At 36.0% G+C, this 16,355-nt stretch overlaps 1 protein-coding gene across 5 annotated transcripts in view; it reads left to right on the forward strand.

The window, feature by feature from the left end:
• TAMM41 (TAM41 mitochondrial translocator assembly and maintenance homolog) overlaps window positions 1-12,781 on the forward strand; it is a 31,095-nt gene extending 18,314 nt beyond the window's left edge. For 2 of the 5 annotated variants that reach the window (XR_009959681.1, XR_009959683.1), the window contains exons 8-10: window positions 5,507-5,604; window positions 7,638-7,786; window positions 8,606-12,781. Coding sequence is in view for 2 of the 5 variants with exons in the window: in XM_062585655.1 (XP_062441639.1) it covers window positions 5,507-5,583 (77 nt within the window). In the remaining 3 variants the exon portion in view is untranslated. Of the gene's footprint in view, window positions 1-5,506; window positions 5,605-7,637; window positions 8,346-8,605 lie in introns of those variants that run through there. The other 3 variants (XR_009959682.1, XM_062585655.1, XM_062585656.1) reach the window with 3 other exon arrangements.
• Window positions 12,782-16,355: the final 3,574 nt, after the last annotated feature.

The following is a 16,355-nucleotide window of genomic DNA, read 5'->3' on the forward strand; positions in this document are numbered from 1 at the left end:
TTTAAGCATGTTTATGCACTTCTACCAGAATCTGGCCAAACCCATGAGCAACAAAATTCAGGATTGATCTTTTGGGGTTACTCAAAGATTATGTGCTTAGGGCAATGAGTTCTATTTGGAAAAGGACGGTTTCTGGCAGTTCCTTGACTCTAAAGGTTTGTATAATCTTCAGTAATCTCCAGTGGAATTTAGGATGATGATGGGTTTCCATTGACTTACAAGTGAATTAATAGAAGCATTTTGCTTATATTTGTTTTATATTTTTCTCCAAATAGAGAAAAAGTATGATTGAATCTAGCTGAAATCTTGCTGTACCTTCTAATAAAGGTCTCCTGATTGCAGTTTCTTAATTTAAAATATTTGTCACTAGAGGGCAGTCATTAATGCTGTTCAGCTGCATTGCCATTTATTTAGGCTTTTCTCAGATAATATACATACTGTGTCATACATACAGAACTGTGACTCATCCGTAGAAATTACTTGCTTAAACCATACAGTAAATGTCTATTACAGGAAAGTGTTCTGCTATTAAATTTAATCTCTAAGGACACTTTATTTTTTGTATTCTTCAACCCTATCTTGTCTAATGTTTTGTCCTCCTAAGCAATATTTCATACTTTCTAGTAGAGACTATAAGAAAAGTATTATGACTCTTTTTTTATTCTTCTGTTCTGTGCCTAAGAAAATTAACTAAAATACAGGAAAATTATGAAAATCATGAAATTAGTAGCTCCATCAAATAAGCTCTGTCTGTTTTTTCTTTCCATTCCTGGTAACTTTTGTCCTAACTCTGTTTGTGAAAGAATTAGTTCTTGTTATCTGGCCATCATTCTTCTTGAACTGTTATGGGGAACACAAAATGATTTCCTTAGCTGACTGTTAGATCCCTTAAAAAAAAAAATCTGTAACATTGCAGTCCAATGTACAGTATGGTGCTAAACTGAAAGTTAGATCAGGAATACTTGTTACTGAGATAGTATGCTAATACTGGAAAGAAACACAGTCAAAATAAAGAATTTCCATCCATTTAAGAGAACTTTTTTTCATCTTTCTTTGCTAATGTGGTTTTAAAGTTGGGCTCAAGCTTTGTATTTTTGTTTGTTGTTAAATGCCCTATTTAGTTTTTGATGTGCCTGTATATTTTTTTCAAGTTTGTGGTGAGGTTGCCGCTCTGTTTCCCATTAGAGATGGCACCATCATTTGATTTATTTTCCCACACAACCAGAGTCTGCATGGTCTTTGGGAACTAAGTCTGAAGTTCTTATGTTTAGCTCCTCTGAAGGAGATGTTGGTACTTTTTTAGCTTCGATTTCTTTCTTGTATCGTACCAAGGGAACACTGCAAGCCTTGGAAACATTTTGTAAATAAAATATGACAAATTAAATTATCAGTTGAAGCAATTATTTGAGATCCTTTTTGAGTTAACACAAATGCTTGTAGCTGCTCTGAATAACTTTTGAAGAATTGATATCTTTATATAATCTTTTCTTCATGGAAGTATTTTATATAAAAGACAGTTCTTTATAGTTTTAAAAAAAATCAGTAGATGCTGCAATAAGTGATGTCCTGAGCTAATATTGCATACCATTGCACTTCACTGTAAATATGTGTCTGTGCATGACAAACGAATAGTATATAAATATTTACCTCCACTGTACTGCTGCACTATATGTATTAGTCTTTCTTTTTAAAAAGAAAGAGTGCTACATCCAGGTATAACTACAGGAAAATTCTGGGGGACCTGTAAGATAGTAACTTGGCTATAATATAACACAGTTCCAAAAAAAGGAACATGAGATCCTTAACCAAAACCAGATACAACTTACATTTACAGTGAAATTTTGTGGTCTTAATTCCCTGTTTGTTAGGTCTTTGTTCTGTATCATATAGTGGAAAAATCTAAAGGGGAGATGGAAACCACCAAGTCATAGATTCATAGCTAAAGTAGAAAGACATTTTATGTGGTCCAACTGCTTCAGATTCTGAGACTGAACTATAATTATGACCATTAACTTTTACTATACATGTGACTCATCACCCTGAGGGCTGCTATAAGAAACCAGCTGTATGTATAAACGTGTATTTTGCTTTGTAGCATAATGGGCTAGGGCAGAAATTTAAGCATCTTATTACATAAGGCTCTGGTTGAAGGCTCTAGTGGGTGGAGTTCAGTAGAGTACTCCCTGCAGGGGGGAAATATTAAGATGAAAAATCTCCTAACACTGAGCTGTTGCAAGAGGCAGAATGGGTTGGCAAATTCTTAGAACAAGCTGACTTGCAAGCTACAGTGCCAGCACAGTTAATTACTGTCCTACAGGGCTATGTCAGCTGTGTTGCTGTTCATTTGCCACGTTATACCTCTATTCAGAAAATACGCTGACTTCATTCGAATGGCAGAACAACATTGATCCTTGCAAAGCAATTTCAATGCTAGAGGGAGTGTATCCTCAAAGTATAGTACCTAGGAGATTGGACAGTAGTTATCGAAGTCATACAGGTAATTTTTAACCTTGGAGATCAGAACTGCTTCTTCCATGTATATGCTAAGCACAGTTTGGCCTTATTCTGTGACTGGAATTCTTATACTGAATGTAACTGTAATGCAGATAACTGAAACACTCTAGAATTTACATGATTACTTACTGTTATTTGAGCTACTGCAGGAAAAATAATATGATGATGTCATTTGCGTGTTTGCCATTAGTAAAAACCTATTAAGTACATAAAGTTTGAGCATACCTGTGGAAGGCACAGGCTTCTATAAAGTATCTCTATGTATGATTCCTTACAAAACATAAAGTTCAGTTTGTTTAAATTGCGATCAGATACACTAGAAGCACAAAACTGATTGTGTCCAGCATGTTTATTATGGTAGGCTTCTTATTCTCCATCACATGCTTTGAGAATGTTCTTTTTCCTGTTATCTCACGCTTGTTTGACTTCATGGGACTCTAGGCTACTAATAATCAAAGTATTGTTCACTTAAAAGGTTATTTGTCCTTTTATCTTCATTTGAGTACCTTCTATGTTTTTTTTTTTTTTAATCAAATATTACTATATCCCTTTTTCCAAAAGTGCAATGTAGTAGATGGTTAACTCTGAGTCAGACTTCCTCGTTTATTTCGGAAAATCTTTCCCGGGTTCTGGTGTGTCGTACTGTATATGATTTTTTGGCTTAATTACTTGTGTGGACTTTTCAGTCAGTCTTGTCAGGAAAAGGCTGTTCTATTAAATAACCATAAAATCTGTAATAAGTATAATACATCAAGACATTATCTGTGCCTGTAAGGGACAAAATTAAAGCTGCTTGTGCAGCATTAAAACCTGTATTTTTCATCCTTGAATTTGTAAGGATTCATTATATTTTGTTGTAATTGGAAAAGTTACACTGTTCTTTTAATTTGTTTTATCAAAAAAATAGAAAAAAAAGAAAAAAAAAAAAAAAGTAGCTTAACTGGCTAGAACCTCAGAACCCTGCTGGAATGCCAGACTAACAGTATTTGTTTTTAAGTTTCTAAATACTATATGATGGAATCCAGCAAAAGGCTGTGTCTTTCTTAGTCTACGCCTGTAAAAGAAGGCTTGTCTCTGGTAGAACTTTATGGACTGTTTGACCAAAGGTGAGCTTCACAAATTGCAAAGGAGTTATCCTCAATCCCTTTGTATTTAAAATTCATACAAATTTTGAAGCAATGGCTGTGGCAGAATCCTTGTGAAAGAGTGGCAGAATCCACTGTGAAAACTGAGAAATGTCTTCCTTCATTGCAGGCCTAATGAAATGGTATGGTATTTGCAGAAGTTCATTGTTGATGAAATTTTTTGTGGGCTGTTGGAAGGCAGTGCTAGAATATTACAGCTACTCCAATTTAATAGGAGGCTTATTGTAAACAAGTGACAGGCAGGCTCCTATGATGCGAAGCTGGACAGGCTTCCATCGTTGTGACGAGGGTCACGCTGATGTCCGTGGTATGTATCCAAGATTGGTAGTGTTGCCAAATTATAGTCATTTGTTGTCATCTCATGGTAATTTTTCCTCCTCTCGTTTTGTCAGGAGACTTCACCAGGGTATATGCCTTACTGTTCTGTTATTTCAGACTTATGATCATTTCTGTATTATCACTTTTTACCTAAGAACGCAGATTAATTTCATTATTTAAGTCTTGTAGACTTATTCTCTTGCAGATGTGCTATTCACTCAGTGATGAAATGGCAGCTGCTGTTACTTAGGATGAGGCAATAACAAAATATTCAAGGAGCTTATAATGTACTTTACAAGTTGATAAGACCAGAACAGAGATCTGCCCCACGAGCCAGCAGCACATTTTGTGGCTGGGGAGTACCACTATATTCCATTTCCTTTTAATTCACAAGCCTTTGAATAGCAAAGCCCTGATTTTTTTTTTTTATTTTTATTTTTTTCAAAGGCTATAACTAAATTTGGAAAGCTTTTGGTGGTTTGCTGTTTGATTACATTTAATGAAGATGAGACTCAAGGAGATGCTTGTTCAAATCTTACTGCAGAAGTTGTTAAGTGGGCCTCTTACACTTGGTGTATAGCATCAAGCTAGCCTTAGAAAATCTGGTTAACGGAAGAAATTGGTAAAGTAGGGTTTGGAAGCATAAAGCTTGCTGTGTGCCAGTTGTGCAGACTATGCTTGTCTTGCCTGAGCAAATTGTTCTTTTATTCTGGCTGTATTCTATTTCACCTCTGTGTCTCTCTTTTTTTCCTCGTTATCCTGTCTGTCAAATTTTGGCCTCACGGCTTGGGCACAGCTATAGTTCCTGAAGATCAGGCCTAATCTAATCTGAGAAATCTGGTGGCAGGCTCCTGGCTCAAAAGTTGAAATGCTTCAGTGACTTGATTCCTCTCGCAGATGTGGGCTGCTAATTAACCTACACACTTAACAGCCTACAGTTAACTACACAGTCCTGCGCAGGTGTCTTGCTGCTTAATACAAATCCATTAGATTGTTGGCATCCGTTGCCATGCCAGGTTCAGTCCTCCTTGACTGGATGTGCTACGTGGCATTAAGAGCATAAACTGCTTGAAAAACATATTATATCCTCCAGTTTGAGGATCTGCAGTACATATGGATGGTTTAAAAGTCTTTGTGTCTTTAGCATTTAGGAGCAATAATGTAAATTACTTGACAGAAGTCTTTATCAGTACTGGTTGAGAGTTTTATCTTGAGTCACTATACCTTTGTGCTCTTTTACAACGTTATCATCAGGGCTTCAGAATGGACCAAGTCTATACCATTTTGCATGCTTCAATGCTATTAAAAGTGTCATTATTTATTGTAATATGTATGTGAGAAGAAAGTTATTTACATGTCTGCAACGGTGAATCAGGCTATTGTCATTTTTCCACAGAAATATTTTAAAGTAGTAACAGAGACCATAAAGAAGTAGTAAAAGAACATAACAATTGAGTTAATCTTTCTAATTATTGGTACTTTCTTTCTTTCTTTTTTTCTTTCTTTCTTTCTTTTTTTTTTTTTTTTAGGAGCAAAAAAATCTGTAACTTACAGTATGAAGAAATTATATAAAATGACAAAGGGATGGTTAAGGAAGACATCCTGAATCTTGACATACTGTATATGGGTAAACAAATGTTACTTTTTCTCAAAATATTGTGCAGGCATTACTTCACCTATTTGAGAAGATCAGAGTGCATTTTAAAAAGTCTATTTTAATAGTTAACATACCTATTTGCACTACTGAAATAAAAATCCATGTTAGTGGGGAAGACTTGATGGTTACAGGATGAGAGAATTACTGTGTAAGTGCTGAAATTAGTTTTCCTGTATGCAATAGCTTAGATTTTTCAGATAATTTTCAGAAATACTGAGTCAAAAGGATTGCTTGTACCTATGAATTAAAAGCTCATTTTCTATATTTTGGCACCTTTGCTTTCCAAAATACTCCAGGTTCTTTCAAAATACTCACTCTCTCGATTTTAGTCCTCTCAGGGACTTACGGAACTGGAGACACCGTTGATTTTTAACTGGATTGTACTAGAATGTACCTTACAATCATTATGTACTTTAAAATACATTATTTCTACACCTAAGACTGCATTTTATCCTTAGATTTTTTTTCCAAAGGTATTTACTGGGTGTTTAAGCAGGGCAGACTTCATGATGATTGGACCTGTAGAATTCTGAGACCAAAAATTTTAAGAATTTCCAGTTTAGGAAAGAATATTGGAGATAAGGAGCTTGTCAGTTATCAGATTCTTTCATGAAATTTGCCCGTTCCTTTTGTGAGTCTCAGATGACAACTACCAAACTCATAGCCAAGTAATGTCAGAAGTGTCGTATTTGGAAGTAAAGCCAAACACTCATTGGCCATTGCAGTCTACTGTGTATAAATTTAAATGTGGGTGGTTTGGCTGAAGAGAAGTTTTATCTAAGTGCTTTAAGGCCAGGGATGATACCATGAAAAATATCTACTGTTTTGGATTTTTTTTCCCTGAAAATACTGTCCACAAAGATAAAACTTGTTCATCCCTGCTTAATTAAATGAACTAAAGAAATTGGACTATAACATGACATGTCATATTCATGATACCATTAGAGAACAAAAGTTTCTGACAGTATTCATGACATAGTAAATCTAGAGCTTTTATTTTATACAGAATGTTTTTCTCACTGAGTCAAGTGAGTTTGCTGATGTTTGCATGTTTTTCTTAATAGAAAGGTCTTGACACAAACATTTCATGTGATTTGTGATGGTGACAATACAAAATAAAAATAATTTAAAGATTAAAAATGGAAATAAAATGTATCTTTCCTGAAGAGCATGTATTTTTTCTTGTGTATCATGTGATCAGTAAGGCCATCTCTCAAACTCCATTTGATTTAAAAATCTTGTTATGAAAAATTACCAGAATGAAATTATGGGCTGCTACCTTTTTCTAGAGAGCAGTTCAAAGTGTAAGATTAAGTGAGAAACTGGAAAAAATATCTTGCTGTATGTAATATGACTTAATAAGACTTGCTTTAATCGCAGGTAAAAATGGAATATTTTAAAATATCTGAGTTTAAAATGGCAGAACTTGTACCTAGAGTCAGGAAACTTAACTGGTATGTCCAATTCTTTGTTTTCTTGGAAAAATAATGTTAACATGAAGTGATAACATTCTAAAGTCATAGGCAGATTCCTAACATCTTGCTCCTTATCAGTTGTTGGCAGATCTATAACATGATGAGAGAAATCCCCTCAAATATTTCTTTCCTGGCCGTAGTAGCTGACTGTCCTTTTGACTATGACATATTCTGCAAAAGAAGTGACTCAAGCTTGAGAATGGCTGTATACATGATACTAGCATTCTGTGCCCTATTGTTAAGATGCCAAAGTCCCTCCTCAGAATAGTTTATGCTCTAAGAAATGGAGCTAGGAAATTAAAGCCACTGCTCAAATTAGCTTGTTTTTTTGCTGTATTTATTTGTTTTTATGAAGAGCAGAGGTGCCCTTCTAGATAATCTAGAAGTCTTGTATATAAAATATACCCTATCCGAAGACACCTTTAAAATTCATATGTAGTGAAAACTTTGAATAGTCATACAAATGAGAATTTTAGCATAAATTCCAGTAAAAAGAGATCTGAAATCCGATATTATTGGCCTACTCAGGTGTATTCATTGGAAAATTCGTAAGAACAGAGAACACTGATCCGTATGGTAGAAATAGTCCCAGACAGATGCAAGGCTTTTGGACTAGTGAACAGCATGAGAAACAATTCAGGGTGGAGGCATGATCTTCTGAATGAAATAGTTATCAGGTAAGAGGTGCAGTGCTGTCAGAATTGCCTTTTATAGTAATCTAATGACGAAACTTTTCTTTTGTCCTAAATGAAGTATACTAGCCGGAAGGAGGTGTATACAGGGGAGCATGACTGAAGACTGGTTTTACGACAGAAATTTGATATTAACAAACTTTTAGTAGGTGCCACAGTATTATCAGGAAAAAAATGTGCAAGATGATCCACTGAAAGTTTTAAACTTAAAAAAAAAAAAAAAAGAAATCAACAGTATTTAATGCATTAACTCTTTTTGGAACGAGGACAGCTTCAAAAATAACCATCTATATGAATTGTGAGCACATTTAGAAAAATGTTAAAAAATTATTTGTAATGTTGTGACTGAATTTTGTATGTTCTGGGCTTCCTTTTATTAGCTGCATTTATGTTTCTTACCTTTTAAGGCTGTCTGGGAAAGGACCTAATCCAGCCTTAACTCCTCTTAAAGGGGAGGATATTCATTATTGAGGGAGGACTTATCCTTGACAAATTCAATGTGATCACTCTTAATGAAACTGTATTTTTGTATGTGTGTGAATTTGGTTCTTCTAATCAACTTCTGCAAAATAAATACTGTAAGCAGGAAAATGCAATTGACCTTTGCTTTTAAAAATTCCTGTTACTGCAACTGGATTGTTAGAAAATTATCTACAGTGTTCCATGTACTGAACACATGACCAGATAACTAAGGCTAAAAACTATAAGCTATTCTAAAATTTTCCTCACTTACCTTTTCTTATATATATATATATATCTGTCTGTAATTGAACCTGTTAATACTTGGATTTTTGTTATTCCCAGAATTCCATGAGGAATCCAAGCTGCTGTACAGAAATGTAGGAGCCCTGGGAGCATGGGGGCATGGAGAACATCTGTAGTGCACAAATGAAGCAAAAACCGATCCCCAGAATGAATAAGTAATTTGACCAAATCCAAAAAAGCAGTCTGTGGTGAAACTAGATGCTGCTGCCTTTCAAGGAGCTCATTCTTTCCTGCTGTAGTATTGCAGTTTTGTGAGATTTTTACATCATGAGCCATCCTGGGAATTAATATGATTGAACAAATCCTTACTGACCAACCTGTACTTTTTTTTATGAAAAGGTGAGGACAGAGGCTTTTAAAACCTGGTTAAATAACAGCACCACAGGATGTGAAACCACTAGCTCATAAACTGCAACTGCTTCAAGTCCTGGTTGGGAGAGATCATATGTCACAAGATTACCTAACATCTGGTTGAGGATTCTTACTTGCAAAGCATTTAATCATATGCTTGACTTAAAATGCATACATACTTGCCATTGTGGAATAGGTATTTAATTCCCCTTTGAAACTAACACAAATGTATAGATTGGACTTGAATCTACAGAAGTAAAGCAGTTAAATCTGTGATGTATCAATACAGTTCGATGCTCTTGAACCCCCTGTGGGATATGGCTGCAGTGTAAGTGAAGATTGGATTGTACAACCCATTCCCTTTAGTGGTTTTTATTTGCTACTTCGAGGTTGTGGCTGTTTTCCCTTTTATTGAAATAGGCTACCTTAGATGCATGTGTGCCAGACCTTAAATAGAAAATGCCATGATGGCATTTTGCATCTTAAGAGCCTCACTGTTTGTTCTTCTGTTAAATTTGTCACTGCTGGGAAATCGCAAAATGAGCAAAAATTAAATTGTGGGTTTTTTTAAATGGTGAAATTCAATTGTAATTCTAGGGAAGCTTTTAAAACAACTTTCTTTTAAAAGCCATTGGCAATATAATTATTGTTCTGAATTTTAAACTAAGATTAAAGTGTTTTTGATGTTTCTGAAGCTGAAATGAACACTGAAATGGTGTTTTGTTAGAAGTCAACTAGTCAATCTGATATGTGGGACTATGTTGAGCTCAGATCCTATAGTGAAACGGTGATCTTCATTCTGAACCTTGCCAGCTAAGCAAGGGCACTTATTTAATAAATAATGCCCTGTTTGGAAAAAATAGGAAAGTACTGCTTGCTGCTTTACAGCTAATTAAACATTTTTATGTGCAGCGGATGCTGTACAGTGTCAAACCCAACCTTTAAACTGCTTGTCACACTGCCAGTGAATTGGTCTTTCACTTTACAGGTGTTACTTTACTGCAGACTTTGTCTGTAATGTGAACTGGCTGCGTTTGTCTTACATGGCTAAAGTATCCATTGCGTATCTTGATTTGGCTTTGTGCACTTTCTTTGTGTATAGCATTAGAATGGGTCGATTCTTGTTCTTCTGAGGGAGTTTTGCAAATCCCAGTTTAATAGTTGCTAGTTTACTCCATCTGTTGATACATTGCCAATGTTCAAGTCCATGCAGTAAATCTTTGTGAGACTTGAGAAAGTTCTTCCTCATCATTTGTATAGGCTGAAATCTTAAACTGTATTCTGTTCTGTAAATCATTTATCTCTGTACTTTTTGAAAAATGGCTTACCTTTCCCCTTGAGGCCATTGGTCTTGAATGTATTTATTTTTTGGCAGAGAGCCATGAATGAATCATAGCCTCGAGCAGCTTACAGTCTGAACTCCTCTCCATTGTTAGTATAAAACACTTTATGCAGTTGTTACAGCATTTTGCTATGTAAAACTTTTAAGAGAAGAGAGATTGATTTCAGACATGTTGGTTGCTTTTGAAGTTCCCCAACAGTATGTGGAAATGATTTCTTCTGGTCATACTGCTGTAATCCACTGAAATAACTGGTGATTGCTGCATGGGAAGTTAGTGCATTAGAGTATGTTACTAACTTTTTGTTGTGATGAGATGTGCTGCTGCTTTCACAAAACCAGCCACATTAGCTGTTAATTCTACTTGTAGCTTTCTTGCTTATTACCCTCCTGCTCCATTTCCATATTCATTTATTGCTTTGGCTGTTCCTGTTCTTGACTTAATTTTCAGGTCTTTCATACCAGTCTTAAGACACTACTCTCTCCTGCTTTGGACATTTCAGGGCTCCATCAGCCTTCTTCCCTTCCCCCTCCTCCACCCCCCCGCCCTGGTGTAACAGTGCTTTCATTAAGGGCAGCTAGGCAGATGATTTATTTCTTGATGCTTTAAAAGGCTTCTTTGTAATGAAGAGCCTGGACACATTCAAAGTACTAAAGATTTCTGTAAGATAGTCAGTAGCATGGGCCTAGCTGGCTCTGAGATCTGCAAAGCCACTGAAGTATAACTGTTAGCGCAAGCTTCAGAGAGAGTCAACTAGCCAACACCCGATGAATGGAAAATCAAAATTTGACTAGATATATAATGCATAGATTTTGGTTTCAATTACTCTGTGCAGTGTTTAATCCCTGTATTGAGTCCCTTTATTAACTTGCATATATGTGTGAGCCATGAATTTGATTAGTATCATAATGTGCAGCTACTTCTAAAATTAAGGTTTGAGAGTTTGTAAAACCGATCATGATGCCACACAGGATGCTGACTTCGTCCGTCAGCCTGTGTGAGGTGTGTTCTTTACCGCTTGCTCACTTCCCCCTTTTTTCCAAGTATTTGAGCAGTGGGTTCCTCCAGGTGGTTGGCTATATGACCCTTTGAATATCTGCCACACTGACTGATTCAACTGCAGAGTCTGTATTTCTGACCTGTGCTTCTGCGGAGTCTGTATTTCTCACCTGTGCTTCAGTGAGATTTCTCGCTGGATTTGATTGACCTTGTATGTCTGTGAATTGGACTAACAGATGGCGTGTAACAGCTGCAACATTATCATAAACAAGGTGCCTGTAGGTAGCACACAGCTGAACTTTCTGTGGACTATAGTATCCCATAGTTTCCTGATGTTTGAAACAAATACCTATGCCAAATTGGGGAAATAAAGATGGATATGGAGGCTACTAGTTGTGAGTGGCTTAGGGAACTGAACTGTGAGGTTCAAATACTTTAAACTGGTTGAAGAGGCAATGTTAGAGCCTGTCCCGACTTGGGAAACTGTATAACAAACATCGCACTTGGTGAGTATCCAGTAAGGGGGAGTGTCCAACTACAGCTGTGACTCATACCTTTCCCCAGCAATTAGTTTAAAAATAGAATTGCAATTGAAATACACTTTGAAGGTTAGAATGTCAGATCATAGTGTGTGTGTGGTGTGTCTTAGTTTCTAATGGGTAAGGTGTTCATAGAGGGCAAAGCATTCTTAGTTTGCAAGGTCACTTCTACTGGACATGTTTTCCTAATATATAGAAGATGAACTTTCTTTTTTATTAGCGCTGTAATAAGAGACATTACATTAATATACTTTTATTTCTGATTATAGATATATAGCCACCGTGTCGCTTTTCAATACTTCGATACAATTTTGTAGTGACCTGATTTACCAATCTTCCTCTGCTCTGGAACAAAACAAGTAAAAAGTACCTGTGGTTAAGTGTTCTGAAACAACAGTTAGTGGTGTTCGTATTTCTGTTTGACTCTGAAGGTATCTCATTGTTTGCTTGAAGATTATACTGCTGGTATGTCTGATCCAACTGAAATTATTCTGTCTCTTTTAATCTTCTGTTGGATGATGGGGCAGACAATTACGAAGAGGGCAAGCTTTGTCTTGAAGCAGGTAATAAATTAACCAGCTCTATCAGCTTACAGTTTGGATCAACTTGTCTGTCTGGAATTGCTGCAATTTAACATATTATGGTCTAATGAAATAAACTACCTTAAAAAAAAAAAAAAAAAAAAAAAACTTAAAGTGTCTTTTTAAATCTTATGAACTACTGCAGTGTTGTGAGTTTGGGTGTGCTTCTGTGCAAGATAGCTTTGAGGTGCAGTGCAAATTAATCTAGATTCTTACAGTGAAGACGGTTTAGATTCAGAGTTCAGCAGTGTTAACATTAAGTAAAAAATATTTGCTTATGAGGTTATGTACTTTGTTTCCAATAAAATATATTTGGAGATACGATTTTAAAAACTGATATCATTTATAAAAATGTAATCTATTTACTGAAAGAAGATGTGGATACAGAGATGCGTTATAACTATACTGGCATATTGTGAAGTAATGTATGTTATTAATAAGTATGCTTATGATACATAATGGTGTTTTGTGATAGTTTTGGAAAATGTGTTTGCTTTGTGGCACAATCATCTTTGTGCAGAATTCTTATTAGTACACTTTACATTTCTGTTTAGACTTAAGGTAACCTCATGCATTTGTGTATTACAGAAAAATCTGTACTGCTTGGAAGAAGTGAAAATGCATTAAGAAATTGCACGAACTTGGATAAATTCCTCTTTTCATGCAGTGAATGCCAGCTGGCTAATTACTTCCTTATATGGAGACGTAACAAAAAAAAATCTTTGTAGCTTTACAGCTGTACTGTTGACTGAAGCAACCCACAGCACATGCCCTCTGCTGCTAGTCTTACGAGCTGAAATCACTTGGAAATAGTTTGACAAAACAGGTTTGAGCTGCTTTCCACATTCTCGGAGTATCCATGTCTAGTTAACGCTTACGTCTTTTACAGTAGTAAGGCGTATCGCTATTGTGGTCCACCGATAGGCAGATAATTGCCCAACAAGATATTTTGCCAACTGTTACCATAGTGGAAATGTTTTATTTTCTTAGTTGGTCATGGAACAGATGTCAGGCTTCAGTTCCATAATAATTCCAAGATTAATGATTGAGCAGGGTCTGTAAAAACTATGCCATCAGATTTCCTTACAGACTATTACTGTACTTGATGTAATACCTTTTTTCTCCTGTTTCAACAGGCTGCTTTTCCCACTCTGTCTTAAAAACAAAACAAACAAACAAAAAAACTTGTGAAACAGTGGTAGCTGTTAAAGAAATTTCTCAAAGCATGTCCAGAAAGAACCAGCAGCTTGAAATACTGGTATCTCTCCATGCAACTGTGCTATCATACTGTTCCACAGTGTATTGAATGGGCTCAGTGAACATGAGCTGCTTACACATGTTCAGAGTGACAAATCTTCCATTGACAAGCACCGTCCACAACAGAAAAGGTAGATGATATTGCTAAACTGAAATACCCACTAGTAGGTTTGGACTTGGCAGGATTCAAATTCTGTATTGCTCACTGTTTGCTTGCCCTTCCAGTCTCTAGGCAGCTTGCCTCAACTGAGTTCCTCATTCAGTCCTTTATTCCTCAGGCACTGGTTAAGTTGTCCTCTGTTGCACTGGCTATAGACTGAAGAAATATTGCAAAGTGTCACTTCACTAGAATTTCACTTCCAGTGATAATATACACAGAGAACAGGAGTGGCAACTGTAGTCTGTTCCAGGATTTGAATCGCATCTTGGACTCCCTACCTGGCTTCGTAAGCTTGAGTGAAGTGCTTGTATTTTAGATCAGCTACAGACGAACTGTTAACCATCTTGGTCTGTTCCAGTGCTGCAACAAAGTACACTTTTACTGGTAGCTGAGTCAGCAAAGAACCTTTAATAGCATGCCGTGGTAAGGTGTATGCAAAATGAAAAACAAGTTATAGCACCCAAGCAAACCAAAATATGGTTAATCAAATAAGACATTGTTTTTGATGTATTGATTTGTGAACTTGCATTTTAAATGGCTTGGCTGAACATCAGCATATGTTCAGTTCTGCAGCTTCAGAAAGGTTTTCTTACAGTTTGTTAGCTGGAAAGTTTTGTTTATCAGACTTCCAACATACAACAATTAATGTGCCCTTCATTTTTTTTTTGTTTGTTTGTTTTAACAAGCATTGCCTCCTAACTTCAGTAGCGTCTCTACCAGTAATGTTTGCCCAGGAATGCACAGTATTTTCTTTCCCAGAAAGCTTCCCTCGTACTCCTTAAGACGTTTGATAAATAATCTGTTCTGAAACTTTTGTTAGGAGCTGTAATAGCATATCCAAAGGATCAAAAGGTGTTTTGACCTCTACTTTTTAATGCTCCTTCTCACTGCAGAAGCTCTGCCTCCTTCAGCAAAGAAACCCTTCCCCTCCAGCATTTATAGACAGGAGTGGCATACTTTTTTTTCTGGAGGATACATATTTAAAAAATTTGTGACTAATCACAAGGATGAATTGCTCCAGACAGGCACCAGTGTGTGTCAGATCTTTTCTCAATATCTATGGTTTTACTTTCCATATTTCAATATTTTTGTTTCTTCAGATAATTTTTACAATACTAATTTGACTTCATTTTTCCAAATACTAGATTATCAAACTCCTATTCTGCTTGCTGATAATGAAAATATTTTCCAGAAGTCTATTAATACAATATCATTTTTTTAAACTGGGCATGTAACCATATATTGTCATAAATATCATAGATAAGACTTTGTATTAAAATACTAATATTTATATTACTAGGCTGTTTCCCCTTCAGCTTTTCATCAGCTGAAATCAGTCTATTACACATACTAAGTGTAGTGAGTCTGAATCTGGATTTCATTTACAGTTTGGAATGTATTTTTTGGCTAGCTTTTGATGGCCCTCAGATCTCATGACCTATCCTTAGAGGGATGTGAAAATACTTCCATATCAGTTTTTCTTGCATGACTTTTGCTGATTTTTAAATTGGAATTGGAAATCAGAGATTCTTCATGGAATCTGTATATTTCAAAGAATCAAAATATAAGGGTTCATGAATTCATCTCTGACTATTACACTCCCTGCAGACTCCAAACTCTTGTTTGGCCACAGTTCTTTGGCTGCAAATTTGTGTAAATGCAGGAGCTGTGCTCCTGCCACTGCCTCATACATAAACTCAGTTTCTAAGATCTAAAATAAACCTACTGAGCCTTAATATTTTTTTTTCTTCAGTGAAGACATTTTCTCACATTGAGACAAGGGAAGACAAGGTGACAAGAAAAATAGCATGAGCAGAGCTGTACCAAGACATTCTGCGTCCTTTGCTGGTTTTGGGTTCTGCTGCGAATCTGCAACCCTGAACGCTGAAGTGGTAGGCAATGGGGCTCAGGTTTGTTTGTTGTCCTTTCCCTTTGCAGTGACTCCAAGAGATATCTGAAAGAAATTCAGTTTCTTACAGCATTTGTAAAATGTAGCATTACTGGACTTAACTCTCTATGGCATTCACTGATGTTCACAATGGACAACAGAACATGTACAGTGCTTTTCCGTATCTCTCCCTGCTCTGTAGTTAATACATGCAGGCTAAAATTCCCACTGTACTAAACAGCATAATCAGGATTTTTTTTTAAGAGCAATTCGGTGCAGTGTAAAATACTGCAATATTTTATTGTCCTGCCACATAAAAATACTGTAGTCCAGGAGATGAGTGGTCTAGATTGCATCCCTGGGTAGTTCCCATAGAAAAACTTTCTGGTGGTTTTCTTCTTATCTCTTAGTTGCTATTTTATCATTTAAGATCTTTAATTAGTTTGGAAAGCTTATGCTCACTTTTCATCCTCTAGAAATTCTGAGAAACAGTTCTTCCAGTATGAAAGTATGACATGTTATGTTTTAAATTTAATTTTACAAAAAGACTGTCAAAACAGGCTAAATAGTTTAGCAAGAGGTGTTCCTAAATTGTTTGAATTTTGGAAAAGATTTAAACTCCAAATTTACACTTCAGCAAGCCAGTTAAGTGATGGTATTCAAGAGGCAGGGAA

This window comes from Rhea pennata, chromosome 12 (genome assembly GCF_028389875.1).
Source record: "Rhea pennata isolate bPtePen1 chromosome 12, bPtePen1.pri, whole genome shotgun sequence".
In the NCBI taxonomy this organism is placed as follows: Eukaryota; Metazoa; Chordata; class Aves; order Rheiformes; family Rheidae; genus Rhea; species Rhea pennata.